This window comes from Mesocricetus auratus, unplaced genomic scaffold (assembly GCF_017639785.1).
Source record: "Mesocricetus auratus isolate SY011 unplaced genomic scaffold, BCM_Maur_2.0 Super-Scaffold_100024, whole genome shotgun sequence".
Classification (NCBI taxonomy): Eukaryota; Metazoa; Chordata; class Mammalia; order Rodentia; family Cricetidae; genus Mesocricetus; species Mesocricetus auratus.
This window is the reverse complement of record NW_024429205.1, coordinates 14,885,035-14,900,000: the sequence shown is the minus strand read 5'-3', so window position 1 is coordinate 14,900,000 and position 14,966 is coordinate 14,885,035. Positions and strand designations below refer to the sequence as shown.

At 54.4% G+C, this 14,966-nt stretch overlaps 1 protein-coding gene across 1 annotated transcript in view; it reads left to right on the top strand.

Annotated features, from left to right (window-relative positions):
* Hs1bp3 (HCLS1 binding protein 3) overlaps nucleotides 1-13,297 on the top strand; it is a 30,886-nt gene extending 17,589 nt beyond the window's left edge. Inside the window, exons 5-7 of the mRNA XM_005079082.4 lie at nucleotides 5,015-5,169; nucleotides 6,447-6,582; nucleotides 11,144-13,297. Coding sequence (XP_005079139.1) covers nucleotides 5,015-5,169; nucleotides 6,447-6,582; nucleotides 11,144-11,399 — 547 coding nt within the window. The 3' untranslated portion in view covers nucleotides 11,400-13,297. The remainder of the gene's footprint in view (nucleotides 1-5,014; nucleotides 5,170-6,446; nucleotides 6,583-11,143) is intronic.
* The last annotated feature ends 1,669 nt before the right edge of the window (nucleotides 13,298-14,966 follow it).

The following is a 14,966-nucleotide window of genomic DNA, read 5'->3' as shown; positions in this document are numbered from 1 at the left end:
TCCAGAGAGTAGGCACTTCAGCGACCTGATGGGTGGTGCAGGACTCTTCTCCTCGTGGCCAGGAACATCCAGAGAGTAGGCACTTCAGCGACCTGATGGGTGGTGCAGGACTCTTCTCCTCGTGGCCAGGAACATCCAGAGAGTAGGCACTTCAGCGACCTGATGGGTGGTGCAGGACTCTTCTCCTCGTGGCCAGGCGAGGAGACCTGTGCTAGGCCTGGTTTTTGTATGTTTGCTTGTGGAGACAAGGTTTCTCTGTGTTGTCCTGGCTATCCTAGAACTTGCTCTGTAGACCAGGCTGGCTTCGAACTCGGAGATCTTCCTGCCTCTGCCTCTTCCCCTCTGCCCCTGCCCCTGCCCCTGCCCCTGCCTCCCTGGTGCTAGGCCTAACATCTTACACCACAGCTGCCTGGCTGACTTCTCTGTTTTATGTGCTTGGATGACGCGTGCGGGTGATGAACAGTCTTCAGAAGTGACAGCCACCTTCTTCAGTCATTCTAGTGACTGATGCTGTGGGGTGCAGATAGGGACAGAAAGACAGCATACTCAAATAAGAGCAGGCACAGACTGATCCTCCTCTGCAGTAGCCCGGGTGGAACTGGCCATGACCACCTGCATTTGCCAGAGGCTCGAGGCAGGCAGGCAGGGGAGGAGAGGCCTCACAGGAAACCCAAGGGATGGAAGGGATGGGCTGTCGTTGGGGGTCTGACAGCATGGACATGTAAAAGCGGGACATCTTGGGTCTTGGGGAATCCATTAAGGGTGTGTGTTTGGCTTCTTTCTCTGACTGGTCCCACCAAATCGGAAGTGAAGGTGACAATTAGACAATCTGGCAGGTATTGGTCATGCGTGGCCATTGGGGACTGACTGTTGCAGAGGCTGTTTGCGGGTTTGACTTCCTGGGCTGTTCGCTGCAGGCTCCGGTCAGAGTGTCCATGTAAGGTGGCCCTCGTCCCCTTGTGTCTCTTGGAATAATGGCAACATGAGCAGGGCTGGATATTCACCTTAGGGCAAAGGGTTACCCACACACACACTGCAGGGGACACCCCATGGTGTCCTGGCGGTACATGGTGGGTATGTGACAGAGAAAATGAAACCGTATCACCCATAGACTATGCTGAGGTACCGGTCCCTGGGGTAGGGGTTGACTCTGGGAAGCCCGGAGAGTTGGGCTGTTGCTTTTGTGAAAATGACATTGGGATCCATAGCAATGAGGGCTGTCCAGGGTGACTCCTCACCCCGGGGCCTGTCTCCTTGTACAGTTCATGATCGTAAGCCGGACGTCATGAAACAGCATCAAGCCCCTAGCCTTGGCCAGTGCTGTCTGCACACAGGCTACCGAGTGTTTTCATAGATCTCCCTCCTAATTCCTATTTTCCCAAATAAGAGTGGGCTCAGCGGCGGTGCTGCTGGCGAAGGTGTGTGCCAGGAGTGGGTAGGGAGAAGGCAGGCACCTCTCCTGGTAATCGCTGCTCTAGGGAAGCCCCTGTGAAGCTGTTGCAGAAGCTGTCCAGGGATGAAGTTCACAAAGTCTTTATGGGACGAGGGAAATTTCTCAGATAAACACAGAACCACATTAAAAAAAACGTCTGAAATGCAGGTACATGTTTATAATCCTGGGAGGAGGGTGGTGGAGGCAGGTGGATTCCTGGAGCTCACTGGCCAGCCATCCCATCCTGTTTGCTGAGCTCCAGGTCAGCTAGAGATGCTGATCCAAAAAAAAGCAATGTGGCCAGTGCCAGGGAAACGACAGTGGAAGCTCTCTTTCAGCCTGCACACACATGCACAGGTATGCACAGGCGTGCTCCTGCACACACGGGAAAAGATCATTTAGTGGCACCCTGAGCGTTTTCTACAACTGCAGTAAACAGCCAGTTTCAGGTGAAGCTAGGGATAATGCTTCGTTTTAAAGCAGCAAAGTTGCATCGTTGGAAAAGAGGTTTGTTGCCATATTTGGTGAAGCATCGCACCGGCGTTGAAGGTGGTCTGCGTGTGCCTTGGCTGCGGACTCTCAGCCGTCTGTCCAGACCCAGGCGGGCTGGCTGTGTCTGGAGACCCTCTCCGTTTCTCCCTTGCTCTCCAGTCCAGGGCAGCTGGTGCCCATCACTGGTTGCTGTGGGAGGTGGATGAATCTGGAATGACTCCACGAGGCCCCTGGGTGGCCAGAGGGGAGACTCCTCTCAAGTGTCAATCACTGTCACCACAAGTGCCTGAGCCACGGGGAGTGAGACACTTCTTGGCCAGGAAGCGCTTTGGAGCTGTCAGCAGCAGCTGCCGCATCTCCCCGTGTGTGCTACACGCCCGCCTCAGAACAGGGCCCGGCAGTGCATCTGTCTCCTGTCAGGCACGCAGCGGCAGTCTGTACACCGGCATGAGCATGCTTACACACGGCTGCAGCCATCCAGCGGCTCCTGCCTACCTCACACGGCCTACGCTGGGCAGGATGCCTCTTTAGGTAGCCCTCGGGTTCTGCACAGGCTCACCAGGAAGTCAGGGGCTGCTGACCCTGCCCACTCCCTGGTGATGAGAAGACAATGAATGTCCTATGGGTTAGAAGCAGCTTTGTCTCCTGCTGTCAGTGCTGAGGGTGAGCTCCAGGGGGGGAGGGCAGCTGGGTGGAGGTGTTGGCCTAGGGGAGCACAGGAGGAGGGACACTCAGTGCTCCAGTGACTCAGATCCCAGATGAAGTGATTGACCCTGTCTATCTGTCACTTAGGTTACAGATCTTGTAGCTAGCTCCCTCTGGCCCTTATGCTGGCCTTGCCCGCCACGTATGCTGCTTTGTTCCTCAAGCCAGACCATGGTCTCTGAGCCAAGTTCCATGAGGGACCACTTCCCCCTCCCTCTCCTCACCATCACCTAGACGGTATATGTTCCTGGTTGTGTAGAGTGGCTGATGTTGGTCTGCCAAAGAGACTCTTTTGACCTCAGCCCACTAGGTCAGCCACCCAGCCGTTTCCATTACCTCCTCCAGGAATTCCTCCCGAGCCCTCATTGACTCCACCCCGTGTGCTCCGGCTGTGACAGACTGGCATTTCCTATATGCCATGACTGGTGTCTGTGGCTGGCTGCTTGGCTCACAGCCTCTAGGAACAGGTGCATATTCCCAAGCACATCTGTCTGTATCACTTAGCGCAGGCACCTTTGTATGGGAGGCGCTTGGTGAGGGCCGGTTGTAAGAGGCACTCTGGGGGAACGGAGCTCGCAGCTGAAAGGCTGGCAGGGGACATTGTTTGGATAGCACTGATGGGATAGAGGGAGGGCTTTATAAAGATGAGACTGATTCTGTCACACACACACACGCACACACACACACACACACCCTGTCTCCTCCTGGGACAAGTAGAATGGTCTGAATTAGAGATGTGTTATAACTCTGTCCATCTATCTGTCTATCTGCCTGCCTGTTCTTCCTTCCCTCCTATCCAGTCAGCAGCTAATCTGTCCCCCTACCTTGTGTCCCATTGACTTAAAAACCAGCCAGCTCATCTGTCTACCTCAGACTGTGGGAATAGTGAGGCAACAGTCCCTGGCCTTGCAGCCCCCAAGGACCTGCTACAGTTTTTGGCAACGGCCAGCCTCTGTGCCGTTTGCCACAGTGGTGCCAACATGAGCTCAGAGATGACCTCAGTCCAGTGGAACTGGCTGCCAGGCATTCAGGCAGAAGCAATCCCAGTTTCCAGTAAAGAGAAAGAGAGAGGGGGAGAGAGGGGGGGACTTTTTAAATGGCTAATGTGGGCAGTAGCCCCCAGGCATGAGGTCACCTTGTTAAAATAAAGCCAAGTTTGTGATCTGGAGGCAGTGTCGCAGAGGCAGATCATGTGATCTAGATACATGAAGGATGCCTTGTCCACCTGGATCAAGAAATAAAACTATGGCACACCCCAGAAGCCTCCCAGTGACCTCCCCCCCCCCAGCTTTCTGCTGCAAGCATCTTAGGACAAGAGATCACCAGTTAGTGGACAGGCCCGGCTGCCGCCAGAGGAGTGGGCGGCCCCGGAGACCCACGGCGTTGGGCAGAGGGGCAACAGGCACAGTACTCAGAGAAGAGGGATGTGCGAGGAAACCAAGGCTTAGGCTGTGTGGTGGTTACTATTGTCAGTTTTTGGCGGGATCTGGAATTAACTAGAAGACAAGCCTGTGGGCAAAGCTTCAAAGGATTTTCTGGATTGGATTAACTGAGGTTGGAAAACTGATCCAAAACATGGCAGCCCCGTCCCATGGTGCCCCGAACCTCGTAAAAGGGACAACGAAAGCTGAGCACCGCTTTGCTCTCTCTGTTTCCTGGCTGTGGCTGCAGTGTGATCGGCTGTATTCTCCTCTTGTCCCCATAAGTCCAAATAATCCCTGCCTTCCTGGAGTTGTTTTGTGTTGTCGTTGGGTATTTTGTTACAGAAAGAAGAAAAGTCGCCAATGGGTTTCTTCCTTCTCTTCTTGAACTTTGAGCCCCGTGTCCAAGTAACTATGAAGGGCAGCTTTCTGAGCGCAGGCTCCAGAGGGTATCTAGTACCCCCACACTAAGAAGAAAAGCATGTCATCAGGCCCATGGTCATGTGATGTCACGACACTTGGGTGGACAGTCTGGGTTAGGAGCTGCCTGGCCATCAGTGTCTGGTCCAGATAGCCCCTGGCTTCTCCCTGCCCTTCCCAGTGGCCATGACGCCTGAGCACGGTGTGTGACTGCTTCAGCAGCAGGAGTCTCTCCGCTCTGTCAGGTTATGACAAAGCTCATTCCAAGCACACGCTCACACCCTCCGCCTTCCATCTCCCTCCTCTTGCCGGCCTGACCCCCTTGGGTCAGGAAAACCTGTGAGTTGGGGATTTGAGGATCACTGAGGTTGCTCCACCTGCTAAGAGCGTTCTGGTTGGGCAGCCCCAGACCTTCCTGTGGTCCTCTTCTGACCTGCTCTTCCATGACCCTTAGCATCAGAAGCCCCGGCTAAGCTGGCAACTGGGGATGACCAGCAAGCCACCTGTGCGCTCATGAGACTCCTTACCTTGTGTTTATCTCCAGCTCCAAGAAGCCCAAGAAACGCCCAGAAGTGGCCATGAGGCCCAAGCCTTCACCTCGGCTCACCATCTTTGATGAGGAGGTGGACCCTGACGCAGGACTCTTCAGCCCAGGCAAGAAGGTGTCCCCCCGGACACCTCTGGAGACCACACAGGACTGTAAGTACCAGTGGTGTTCCTGGTGTTGGCCTAGAGTTTGGTGACTGCCTGTAACCCTGAGCAAGAGGGTCTCATCCTTGTCCTGTTTACATGGAATACAGATTAGGTGTGTGGAGATTTTTCCACCGGGCAATTGGAACCTCACAACTGCTGTCCCCATAGGCGGGAACATTTTTGGCATTATACACTTCCTCTGAATGTCCTATACAGGAAGAGAATGACCCCTTTTTGTTGCTTAGAGACCTACTTCCCTAGTTACATCTGTAGCCCCATGAGCACTGGAGCTCCCTGGACCTGTTTAATGCAAAGGATGCTGGCCCACCTTGGGCGTGTGATACGGGATGTCTTTCCATATATATATATATATATATATTTTCAACTCTGTACAATTTTTAATCTGAATGATTACATGCCACCCACGCAGACCCTACCGCAAGGCGTGGTGCAGTGTTCAGAGGGAATGCTCACTAGCTTTGGCGCTCCTCCATGTGTCTCTCTGACCTTTCCTCATGCCTGCCCAGGGAGAGAATTGATGGTAACTTACTGATTCATCCCTGCTTGGTGAGCATCACCAAGGGAAGGTCAAGCTCACATCTCCAGCCTTAAATCTAGAGCCCACAGGGAGCTAGAGATGCATAGATAGCATCACTGGAAAACTTAGCACAGCACAAATCTCATTCTGGGCTGAGCAGAAACACGGGTTCCCGTAGGACAGCAGGCATCCTGGGTGGGAGTGCAGTGGTGGACCCCAAAAGACCAGGGGGCCTAGCTAGCTCCACTGTGGAAAGATGCTTTCAAGTAGAGATACGATTGACACTCCTAAAGCACAGCCGTGAGTGACCCAGTTGGGAGAAGGTTGTGAAGACCTGGGCTTACTGAGGGTGGCCCTATGGGCAATTCATGTCTGTTGCCTGCCTCTGCTTCTCAGACCTTGGCAAGCTCTGTGGCTAGTGGATGTCCCTCTGTATCTGCTCATTTGTAGCTGTGGGCGAGTTCAGGGGTCCAGTCCTACCAGAACTTTGGGGGCACTGGTGCAATGTACTGAGGAACCACTTAACCCTAGCAGTGAAAAGCCCTCAAGAGAGCCAGACCATGGTAGACGGGCAACGCAGACCTTTATGGCACTGATAGACTCTTACCTTCCTGCCCTGTGGCTCCCACCCCTCTGCATTCTTTGCTTGCCCACTTGGGTGCAAGAGGAAGCTTAGCAGGCCAGCTCGCTGGCAGCTGAGGGTAGACCAGCACTTCTTTTTTCCGTCTGCTCCTTCTTCCCACAGCCCTGAAGCTGTTTGATGACCCTGACCTTGGTGGGGCCGTCTCCCTCGGTGACCCTTTACTGCTGCCGGCTGCCCGGGAGAGTGGAGGGCCCACAACCAGCCCAGAATACAGGGATGCCTCCAAGGAGCTGTTCAGGTACTGTCATCCCCAGGAAGACTTCAGTAGCTCTTACCCAAGTGTGTGAGTGTTTTGCTAGCTTCAGCCCACGAGGGAGGGATCCAGGCCTGGCCAAGTCCTACAGCCATGAGTGTTCACTCATGGCTGAAAGGGAGTGAGGATTTGCTGGGGGAAGGCTATCAGCAACCAGGGGCACCTCACTGGTTCCACGGAAAACTACATCCCTTTTCTTTCCACACTTCTATTTTAATAGCTTCTTTAAGGGAATAAAATAACTAAATTATATAACCCATGAGCAAGTATAATTGGCATAAGTGGGCTTGGGAACAAATAAAACTGACCCTCGCTCGATATGCTATGTGCTCAGGGAGAACAAAGCACAAATGTACTATGGGACAATGGCCAGCCCTCCCGGAGGGTCCTGTCAGAGGGGAGGGAAAGTCAAGATTAATCTATTACCTGAAGGCTGATGTCAGATGTGAAAAGCATACTGGCTACTCCCTTAGAGCTTGCTGTGTGTACAGCATTGTGGGAGATTTACCTCACCACAGATGATCTTCCTTTCCCTTCACATAGTCCCTAAGACAGGTGCTGTTCTCTGCAGTCACAGAAAATAGTACAGGAAAGCTCACTTGCCCAAGGCCACCACCCCTGTCAACCTCTGTCGTCTCCTCTGTGCTCCAGTGGAAGCCCTGAGCCCTTGGAGAAGAGGCTGGGAGACCTGCCTTCCTGCCTCAGGCTGTGGCTTCTCCCTGACTTCATGTGCAACCACCTGCTTTCCAGTTGCTTCCCTCGCGGTGTCCCTACCTCCCAGGCCACGCCCCCAGGATGCAGCATATGCTGGGTGATGCGCATGGAGCCCAGCTGCCTCCTTCCAGGAGTAGTTTATATGGCACCGAGGCCTGTGGTCCTCGGAGGCTGTCATCCGCACCCCTCGTTAGCAGCCCCAGTCTATCACGCAGGCCCGCCAAGCCTGAGTCACCTCAGTGGCGGCTTGTATTTACATCTCCCAGAGGCCCCTGGCATCTGTTCGCTCTCTCATCCTGTGTGCTCACTCCTGACATCCTGCTGGCTGGAAGGAGCCAGGATCATTGTTATTCCATTCGGGGGAAACTGAGGCACGGGGAGGGCTGGCAGCAGGGTACGTGCTGCGTGCCAGTGGGACAGATTGGTCATGGGGCCTCCCAGCACCGCATACTGCAGACCCTTTCCCTTCTGTCGCATGTTCCACGGATCACTGTCCTGCGGGTGTGTCGAGTTTTCACAGGATTCCATGGCCAGCTGACATCAGCTTTCAGCAGGCTTGCCATGCACAAGCAAACACCGCCACGCAGCGTTGCATGGCCTCGTGGTCCCTGGGACCCTTCCTTCTCATTGTGCCTCCCGATCTTGCACAGCCCCTGGGAATCACAGCTTACAGAATGTGGGCTCTGCATCCCCGCCTCCACTAGCAGACATTTGGTGGTGAAGAACTGGCTTCTCAGGAGCAGGAGCCAGGATTTATTACAACTTTTGCCTACCTTGCTCCTGTTTAGGCAGCGATTGGACTTCCTCTCGACAGCAGGCTTTCACGCCTCCGTCATTCTGCTAGCCACTTAACCTCGGAGTCAGTTCTCCTGAGGCAGCAATGTCAGAGTTGTTGAGTGAACCAAGCAAGAGTTCAGGAAGTCCATCTGTAGCTAGCTGGCTTCTTCCCTCCGTGGGAGCTTAGGAAGGAGGAGAAAGCTACGGCTTTGGGGCATGGAACGCCTCAGGACAGCCACTTCCTCCACTCTCTGGTGGACGTCATGCCACCCAGGTCTAGAGGAGAGATGAGCTGAACCTCATGCTAGTTAAACCTGTTCTGATGAACCCATGCAACCATCCATACGCTGAGTGGTGATGCTGGTCACCCAGGGCATCCCTCCCAACCTTAGCAGACCCGGCTGTGACTTGTTCCAAGGAGTCTTGGCTATGCTTGAAATCGGTATCTGGCCTTTACCTGCTGTTTGAATTTCCTAAGGAACTCTGAACATAGCTGTGTCCTTGTGAACTTTTTGTGGGCACCCTTGATGTCCTCTAGAGGATGTAGAGGAAGCCAGCCCCTGACCGAGTGAGTCAAGAAACAGTGGCTGCCTGGAGAAAGGTGATATGTTTCAAAGCTGAGACTGACAGGAACGGGCTTCCCATGGGTGGTGGCACCTCCCAACATCTCCCTACAGCAGCTGCTCTTTCTAGAAACTGGCTCACCCATTCCCTCTGGGTCTAGACTTTTTGCTCACTTCTCTGCTACCCAGACAGGCTCTGGAAGCCCTGGATATCCCCTAAAGCAGGCAGGGTAACCCAGAGCTCCCAAGCAGCTGGTTCCTGGCAGGCAGTTCTCTGGGACCCTGCACTGTGAGGCTCTGTGCTCATTCAGGCCTTGTAGGACTAGGACACTGATCAGACCAAGTGCTCCTCTGTCCTTCCTGCCCCCCCCCACCCTACTGGGGTACTCTTGTTCCTCTGCAAGGACACCCTGCCCAGGGCAGAGATCCCCCTCACACTCCCCAGCCTTTGCTCTTCGTCCTTCCCTTCTCTGGGATCCTGCCAATCCATGTCAGGGCCGTCTTTCTTCTCCCTTTCCTTAGGAACCCTTCCCCATCTCCTCTGGCCACACCCTTCCCTAGCCATCAGTGACTGCTTCTTGGCCCCTGTCATTATTGAGATCCTCTCTGACCAGCTGTGTTGGGGGTGCCCTGTGGGAGGAGCGAGGCCAGCGACGCTATTGTAGCTAATGCCTGCTCCGGTTAACATTCCGTGGCTGTCAGTCAAAGTCAGTGCTTGCAGTATTCCCTTAGATCTGCGAAGCGCTTCCCGTGTGTTGTTTTATTTGTGTCCTTGTGAGTTTAGGGGAGCACGAACCTCCTTTACAGATGGGCAGATTGAGAGGGCCAGAGAGGTGGGGTGGCCCAAGCCCACGTGTTCACAGTGGCTCAGTCCTGCTCGCAGTGACTGTATAGCACTAATGCTCCCGTCCCTCTCCTGGAGATGCGGAACCAGAGCATGGAGAAGCTAACCACCGCCCTCCCACACACACCTGCCCAGGTCATCTGCTTCCCACAGATACTTACCTAACCCGGCATGGTTGGAGGACACCCGTGGAGATCTCTGTCAGGACAAACTGGAGAAAGGGCCTCCATGCAGGGTACCCCAGGAAGGTACCCCTCTAGAGAAAGGGCCTCCATGCAGGGTACCCCAGGAAGGTACCCCTCTAGAGAGCCAGCTTCCTATAGGTCAGGGTCTTTTTATCCTCACCCGAGCCCTGGAGCCCAAGATAGGGCTCTTCTTCCCTGTAGCTCAGCCTTCGCCCCTGTAACATGGGGTTTGTTTCTGCTCCCGGCGCTTTAAGAGCACATCAGACGAACTGAAGTGCCTGGGCTGTGGGATTTGCCACAGCACTGGGGGCTGGCTGGTGGGGTGGGTTAACAGAGGCTTGTGTTGCACCCCAAGTTCTAAGATCGAGTTCCTCTACTGGGAACTCGCAGCATAAGCTTCCCCCAGACTAAGAATGGTCAACCTCACCGGCCGTGGAATCTGCCAAGGTCCCCCAGGCAAGTTTCCTTGGCTTTGTCATAACGCCGCCGGTCCAGCTATTCAGTACCCAGGCATGCTCTCTTCCTTGCCGGTCACTGAAGCCTCAGTCCCATCAGGCAGTGGGCAATCCGAAGGCTGTACCCAATCTTTTTTAATCCTTTTTTTATTTTATTATTTTGTGTGTATGACTGTTTGGCCTGCATTTGTATCTGTGCACAACATGTTCTGTGCTCTCAGAGGCCAGAAGCAGGATTGGGTTCCCTTAGACTGGAATTACTCTGTGTGTGTGTGTGTGTGTGTGTGTGTGTGTATGTGTGTGTGTGTGCATGCCAAGGATCGAACCTGGGTCCTCGGGAAGAACAGCTAGTGCTTTTAACTGCTGAGTCATTGCTACAGACTCCCATGACCCAATCTTGATGAGTCCTGGCAGCGGTTCCGGGGCTCTCTCTAGAACCCAGTGACTCACAGAGATATACCTCGGCCAGCAGACCCCTTCCCACAGCAGCTCAGCATCCGTGTCTACTGCTGGTCTGGGTGGAGCTGATTTGGCCTCATGTTGTGCCTCCCAGGTCAGACATCCTTGGTGTGACTCAGGCACGACTATGACCTAGTGCCCTCTCCGTGAGCTACCCAGCCTCTCAGACTGTAGCTCCTGCCTGTAAAATTGACACGTATATGTCCCTCCCAGAAGTAGGGATTTGAGAAAGAGAATGATTCTCAATTGCTCATCAGAAGCCTGGTACCAGGCAGCAGAGGGTGATGTCTAAAGGGCTGGGAGGGAAGTCCCTGAAGACACCAGCAGGTTTGAAGTCACCACCAAGGAACTGCTCTACCCTGGCTGCTGTGGGGGTGGACCTGCCCTTGGGCTTCTCCTCCGTGCTGGTTGGATTGTACGGTGAGTCAGGTCTTGACGTGTGGCAAGCTGGGAGCTGTTCAATGCCCATGTGGGGAACAGTGTTGCTCCAGGATCTTGTTCCTTTATGGCTATAGTTATATTCCAGGACTCCTCTCTTTGGTTCCCTAGAATTGAAGAGGACCTGGACCGCATCCTGAACCTAGGATCTGAACCTAAGCCCAAGCCCCAGCCCAAGCCCAAGCCTCTAGTCCCAGCTAAGCCAGCACTGCCCAAGAAACCAACTGTGCCCCCCTCTGTGGGCCCATCGGAAACTGGGGCTGGACCACAGAAGCAGCAGCAGATCCACGCCATGGATGAAATGGACATCTTGCAGTACATTCGAGACCAGGACACACTTGCCCAAGCCTCCCCCAGCCTCTTCTGACTTACCCTCTCCCACTGATATTCTGCCTGCCCCTGCATACCCTCCTGGGGAAGAGGCCTGTATAAGAATGTGTGGGTTCTACCTGCCCGCCAAGGAGCACCAATGGAGGTGGAAGCCTGGACCCCCGGCCAGGATCATACTGTTTCCTTTTCTCCTGGGCTGTGGGATGCACAAGGACTTTCTGCAGAATGTACAGTAGGGAGCATCACAGGAATCAAAGTGCATCATCCCAGCCCAGCTGACTGTAAAGAAGGGAGTAGGTGTAGGCTCGCCTTACTCAACAAGAGCCTGACCTCAAGGTTGGAATGAGATCAGAGGGCAATGTCTATCAGGGAAGGGACAGCTTCTACATACTTGTATCCACTGGCTCTGCTGGCTCAGTGCAGGAAGGAAGGATTACCTGAGCCTAGGTTGGGCTAAACAGGGTTCCCATGACTGGCCGCTCTGGAGTCTCTACTTAGCATCGCTGCTGAGGCCCCAAGATGTGTTCTGAGCAGAAAGCCCAGCTATCCAGACTGCCCTGACCCAGGTCCTTTCTGAGTCTCCTTGGACTTTCAGTGCTAATAGGAAAATTTAGGCCCAGCCTTGCCTCTCTAGGGCATGGAGGACTTCCATGAGCCCAGGTCTTCCATTTTCCTTTACCAGGAAGGGCCTGGCCAGTCCATGGTCCCTTTAATGCAGCTGTCAATAAAGTGGGTCCTAGCCTCTCCCAGAGCTTGACCCCTGGAGTATTAGGCCTTGTCTGCCCTCAGGATCTGAACTCATCAGCCTTTGTCCAGTGAAGCCACCAGCCAAGGAGAGGGAGCTGTGCACCAGGGCGAGCCTGTGCCTTCCAGTAGATGGTGTCTCCTGGAGCAAAGAATGCTAGAGTGTGTTCTTTGCATAGGAACTGGTTTGTTTTTTTTATGAAACACATAGTTTTTAACAAAATGCAGCCGTTTTGCTCCTTGACTCAGTTGTGTTTCACAGAAGCATTAGAAGGGCCCAGTCGGGTCCAAGAGCGACTGTCAGGAGCCCACAAGTGACACCATTCAATTGTTGGCTGCCATCAGTGTCTGGGGTCCCCAGCTCCTACCTTGTAGGACCTGCAGGTCCAGGCTGGAAGGAGCAAGTCTGGGCTGTCTTGCATCTTACCATGTCCCGTGTCAACTGTCTAGTTCTGAGCAGGCTGAGAGAGAGAGGGCATAGATGGTTCTAGGCGGAGGACCAGAGTACTCCCCTGCCTTGCCAGGTTGAGAGTCTCCCCAGAGCCTAGAACTGACTCTAGATATCCCCCACCCCAACTCAACTTCCCTTTCACAGCAGGCCTCCATGCCCTCCCTCCTCTTAGTGCCCAGAACCCCGCCCAGGGCCCAGAAGCCCCACCCCCAAGCCCTCTCCTCACTAACTGCAAAGGAAGGTTCAGTAGGTGAGGAGAGGCCGCATGGCGCAGTCTTCTGCAGAGCCACCCAACAGTGTCCCCAGGTCTCATTGGACCCTTCCCCGTCTCTATTCATTCCTCTGTGCCTTGGCTGCCAGCTCTCTACCTCTCTTACACACACACACACACACACACACACACACACACACACACACACACCACACCACACCACACCACACACCTTGCACCCGCTTTGGGTGATAGATGACATAGGAGCAGTGGTGTGTAGGGGATTGAATGACCATGGGTCAGTTCCCAGCTGGAATCCCTAACAGGACCTGATGTACCATTCTCTAGTGTGGTTTGCTCACTAGCAGGGCTTTGTCTGCTGTGGAGCTTTTGGGACACCCTGGCAGGGGTGTTTTGCTCCACTGAGAGCAGTTTTCCAATCATGACTTGTTTTGATCACAGGTATGTGACCTACATAACTAGTCTGTGTCTCCCAGTTATCCAGTAAAGTCTGTGTGTGACAAAGTCAGAATTTTAGTGTTGTTCCTTTCCATGCCTGGTCTGATGGGACAGAATTGGCGGCAGTGGTGGCGGTGGTAGTGGTGGTGGCAGTGGTCATTGTGGTCTCTCTCCTCTCTGTCTCTGTCTGCCCCCTTCTCCCCCCATGTCCACTGACTCTGCTCCAGCCTGCCGGGCTATTTCTTAGCTGGGATCAGGAGGGAGGAAGGAAGGGTTCCAGTCTTTCGCTTAAACTGAGGGTCCAGTGGTCCAGGCCCAGTGGAGCCTCTGGCCAGTAATCACTCAGCCAAACCCTGTGTGTGAGGAGAACCCCTTCTCTCCAGATCCTCATCTTGGATACCACATGGGGCTGGAAATTGTCATGATTTCAGGTATGTCCTGCCTGGTGGACGTTCATAGACCTGACCTCGCCCCCCAGTACCCTAAGGTGCTGCTTTGCCTTGGATTCTGCAGCAAACAGCTCTGCAGGCTGCCACCCACTGCAAACAGCTTCCCAGAGCTTCTCGGGCATATGCCCAGAGCAGCCTGAGCTGCCCATAGCCTCTCCTCCCCCTGCCACTTTGATCTGAATTCTTAGGACTGAATTGGAACCTTGGTTCCTGAGGAGGAACTATGCGGATGTTCTGAGGACTCAGACTCGGGAGCCTTCCGTTCAAATTATCTCCATGCAAGAGAAACTGGGGCTGAGCAGCAGTGTGTGTTTGTTTTGAAGGCTATTATGGGCCCCGTGGGCAGGATGTGTTGCCAGTGGCTGCATCCGCTGCTCCCTTCCTCCCATCGTTGTTCCTCTTAGAACATCGTGAACTTGGGACACTTCTGGAAAGTCCCAGTTCTAGGGCTAATCCTGGCCAGGCTGCCGAGTGCCCACCTGCCGAGTAAATGGACCGCTCCTCCGCTCTGCGCATGCCCATGTGCTCAGGATCTGTTCTGAGACCGGAGCCCTTGCATCAGAGGCTAGCCACAGCCAAGTCTTGCCGTTATTCAGGACCTGTGGTTTCTGCTCCCTGCTGTCGCCCGGGCTCTGTGTGCACAAACTGCCGTGCACGTAAAACCCCGTGTCAGGCCGACGTGGAAGGTTGCGCTTAGTTTCCTGGCTCACTCACCACCCAGCTGCGCACAGAGGACCACGAAGCCACCAGTGTGTCTCCTGCCTGGATGGCAGGCACTTCCCAGCCCAGTGCAGCTGTGTCCCCACACAGGCGGATGGCTCCTCAGAGCAGACCTGATGCACCAAGCCCCTTGGAGTGGCCGAGCTGTCAGTTCGGGTCTTAGATGCCCCGGGGACTGTAGACTGCTGTCTGCGGCCGCCACCACCCCATTCTGTACCCTACAGACCTCTGACTAGGGAGGGGTGGCCTGGGGCAGGTAGAGCAGTGGCATGGACAGCTAGCAGTCCTCGTGCGACTCACGGCACCTTGGTGAGGAGGTGGTCATCTTAGGGCCATGGAAGCTTCTGCGTGTTCATCCACCCAGGCTCTAGAAACGACCCTTAACTCCACAGTGCGGGACTCCTGTGACCAAAACAAACGTCTTAAAGTTTCAAGAGCTGGTCATAGAGGGACCTCTGCTCTCGACAAGCTGCCTACTAAGGGGCGGTGGCCAGACATGGTGATCAGAGCCCTGTGGATTCCCCTCAGCAAGTCTGTTACCAGCACTGGCCATTGAATACAAGCTGAGCG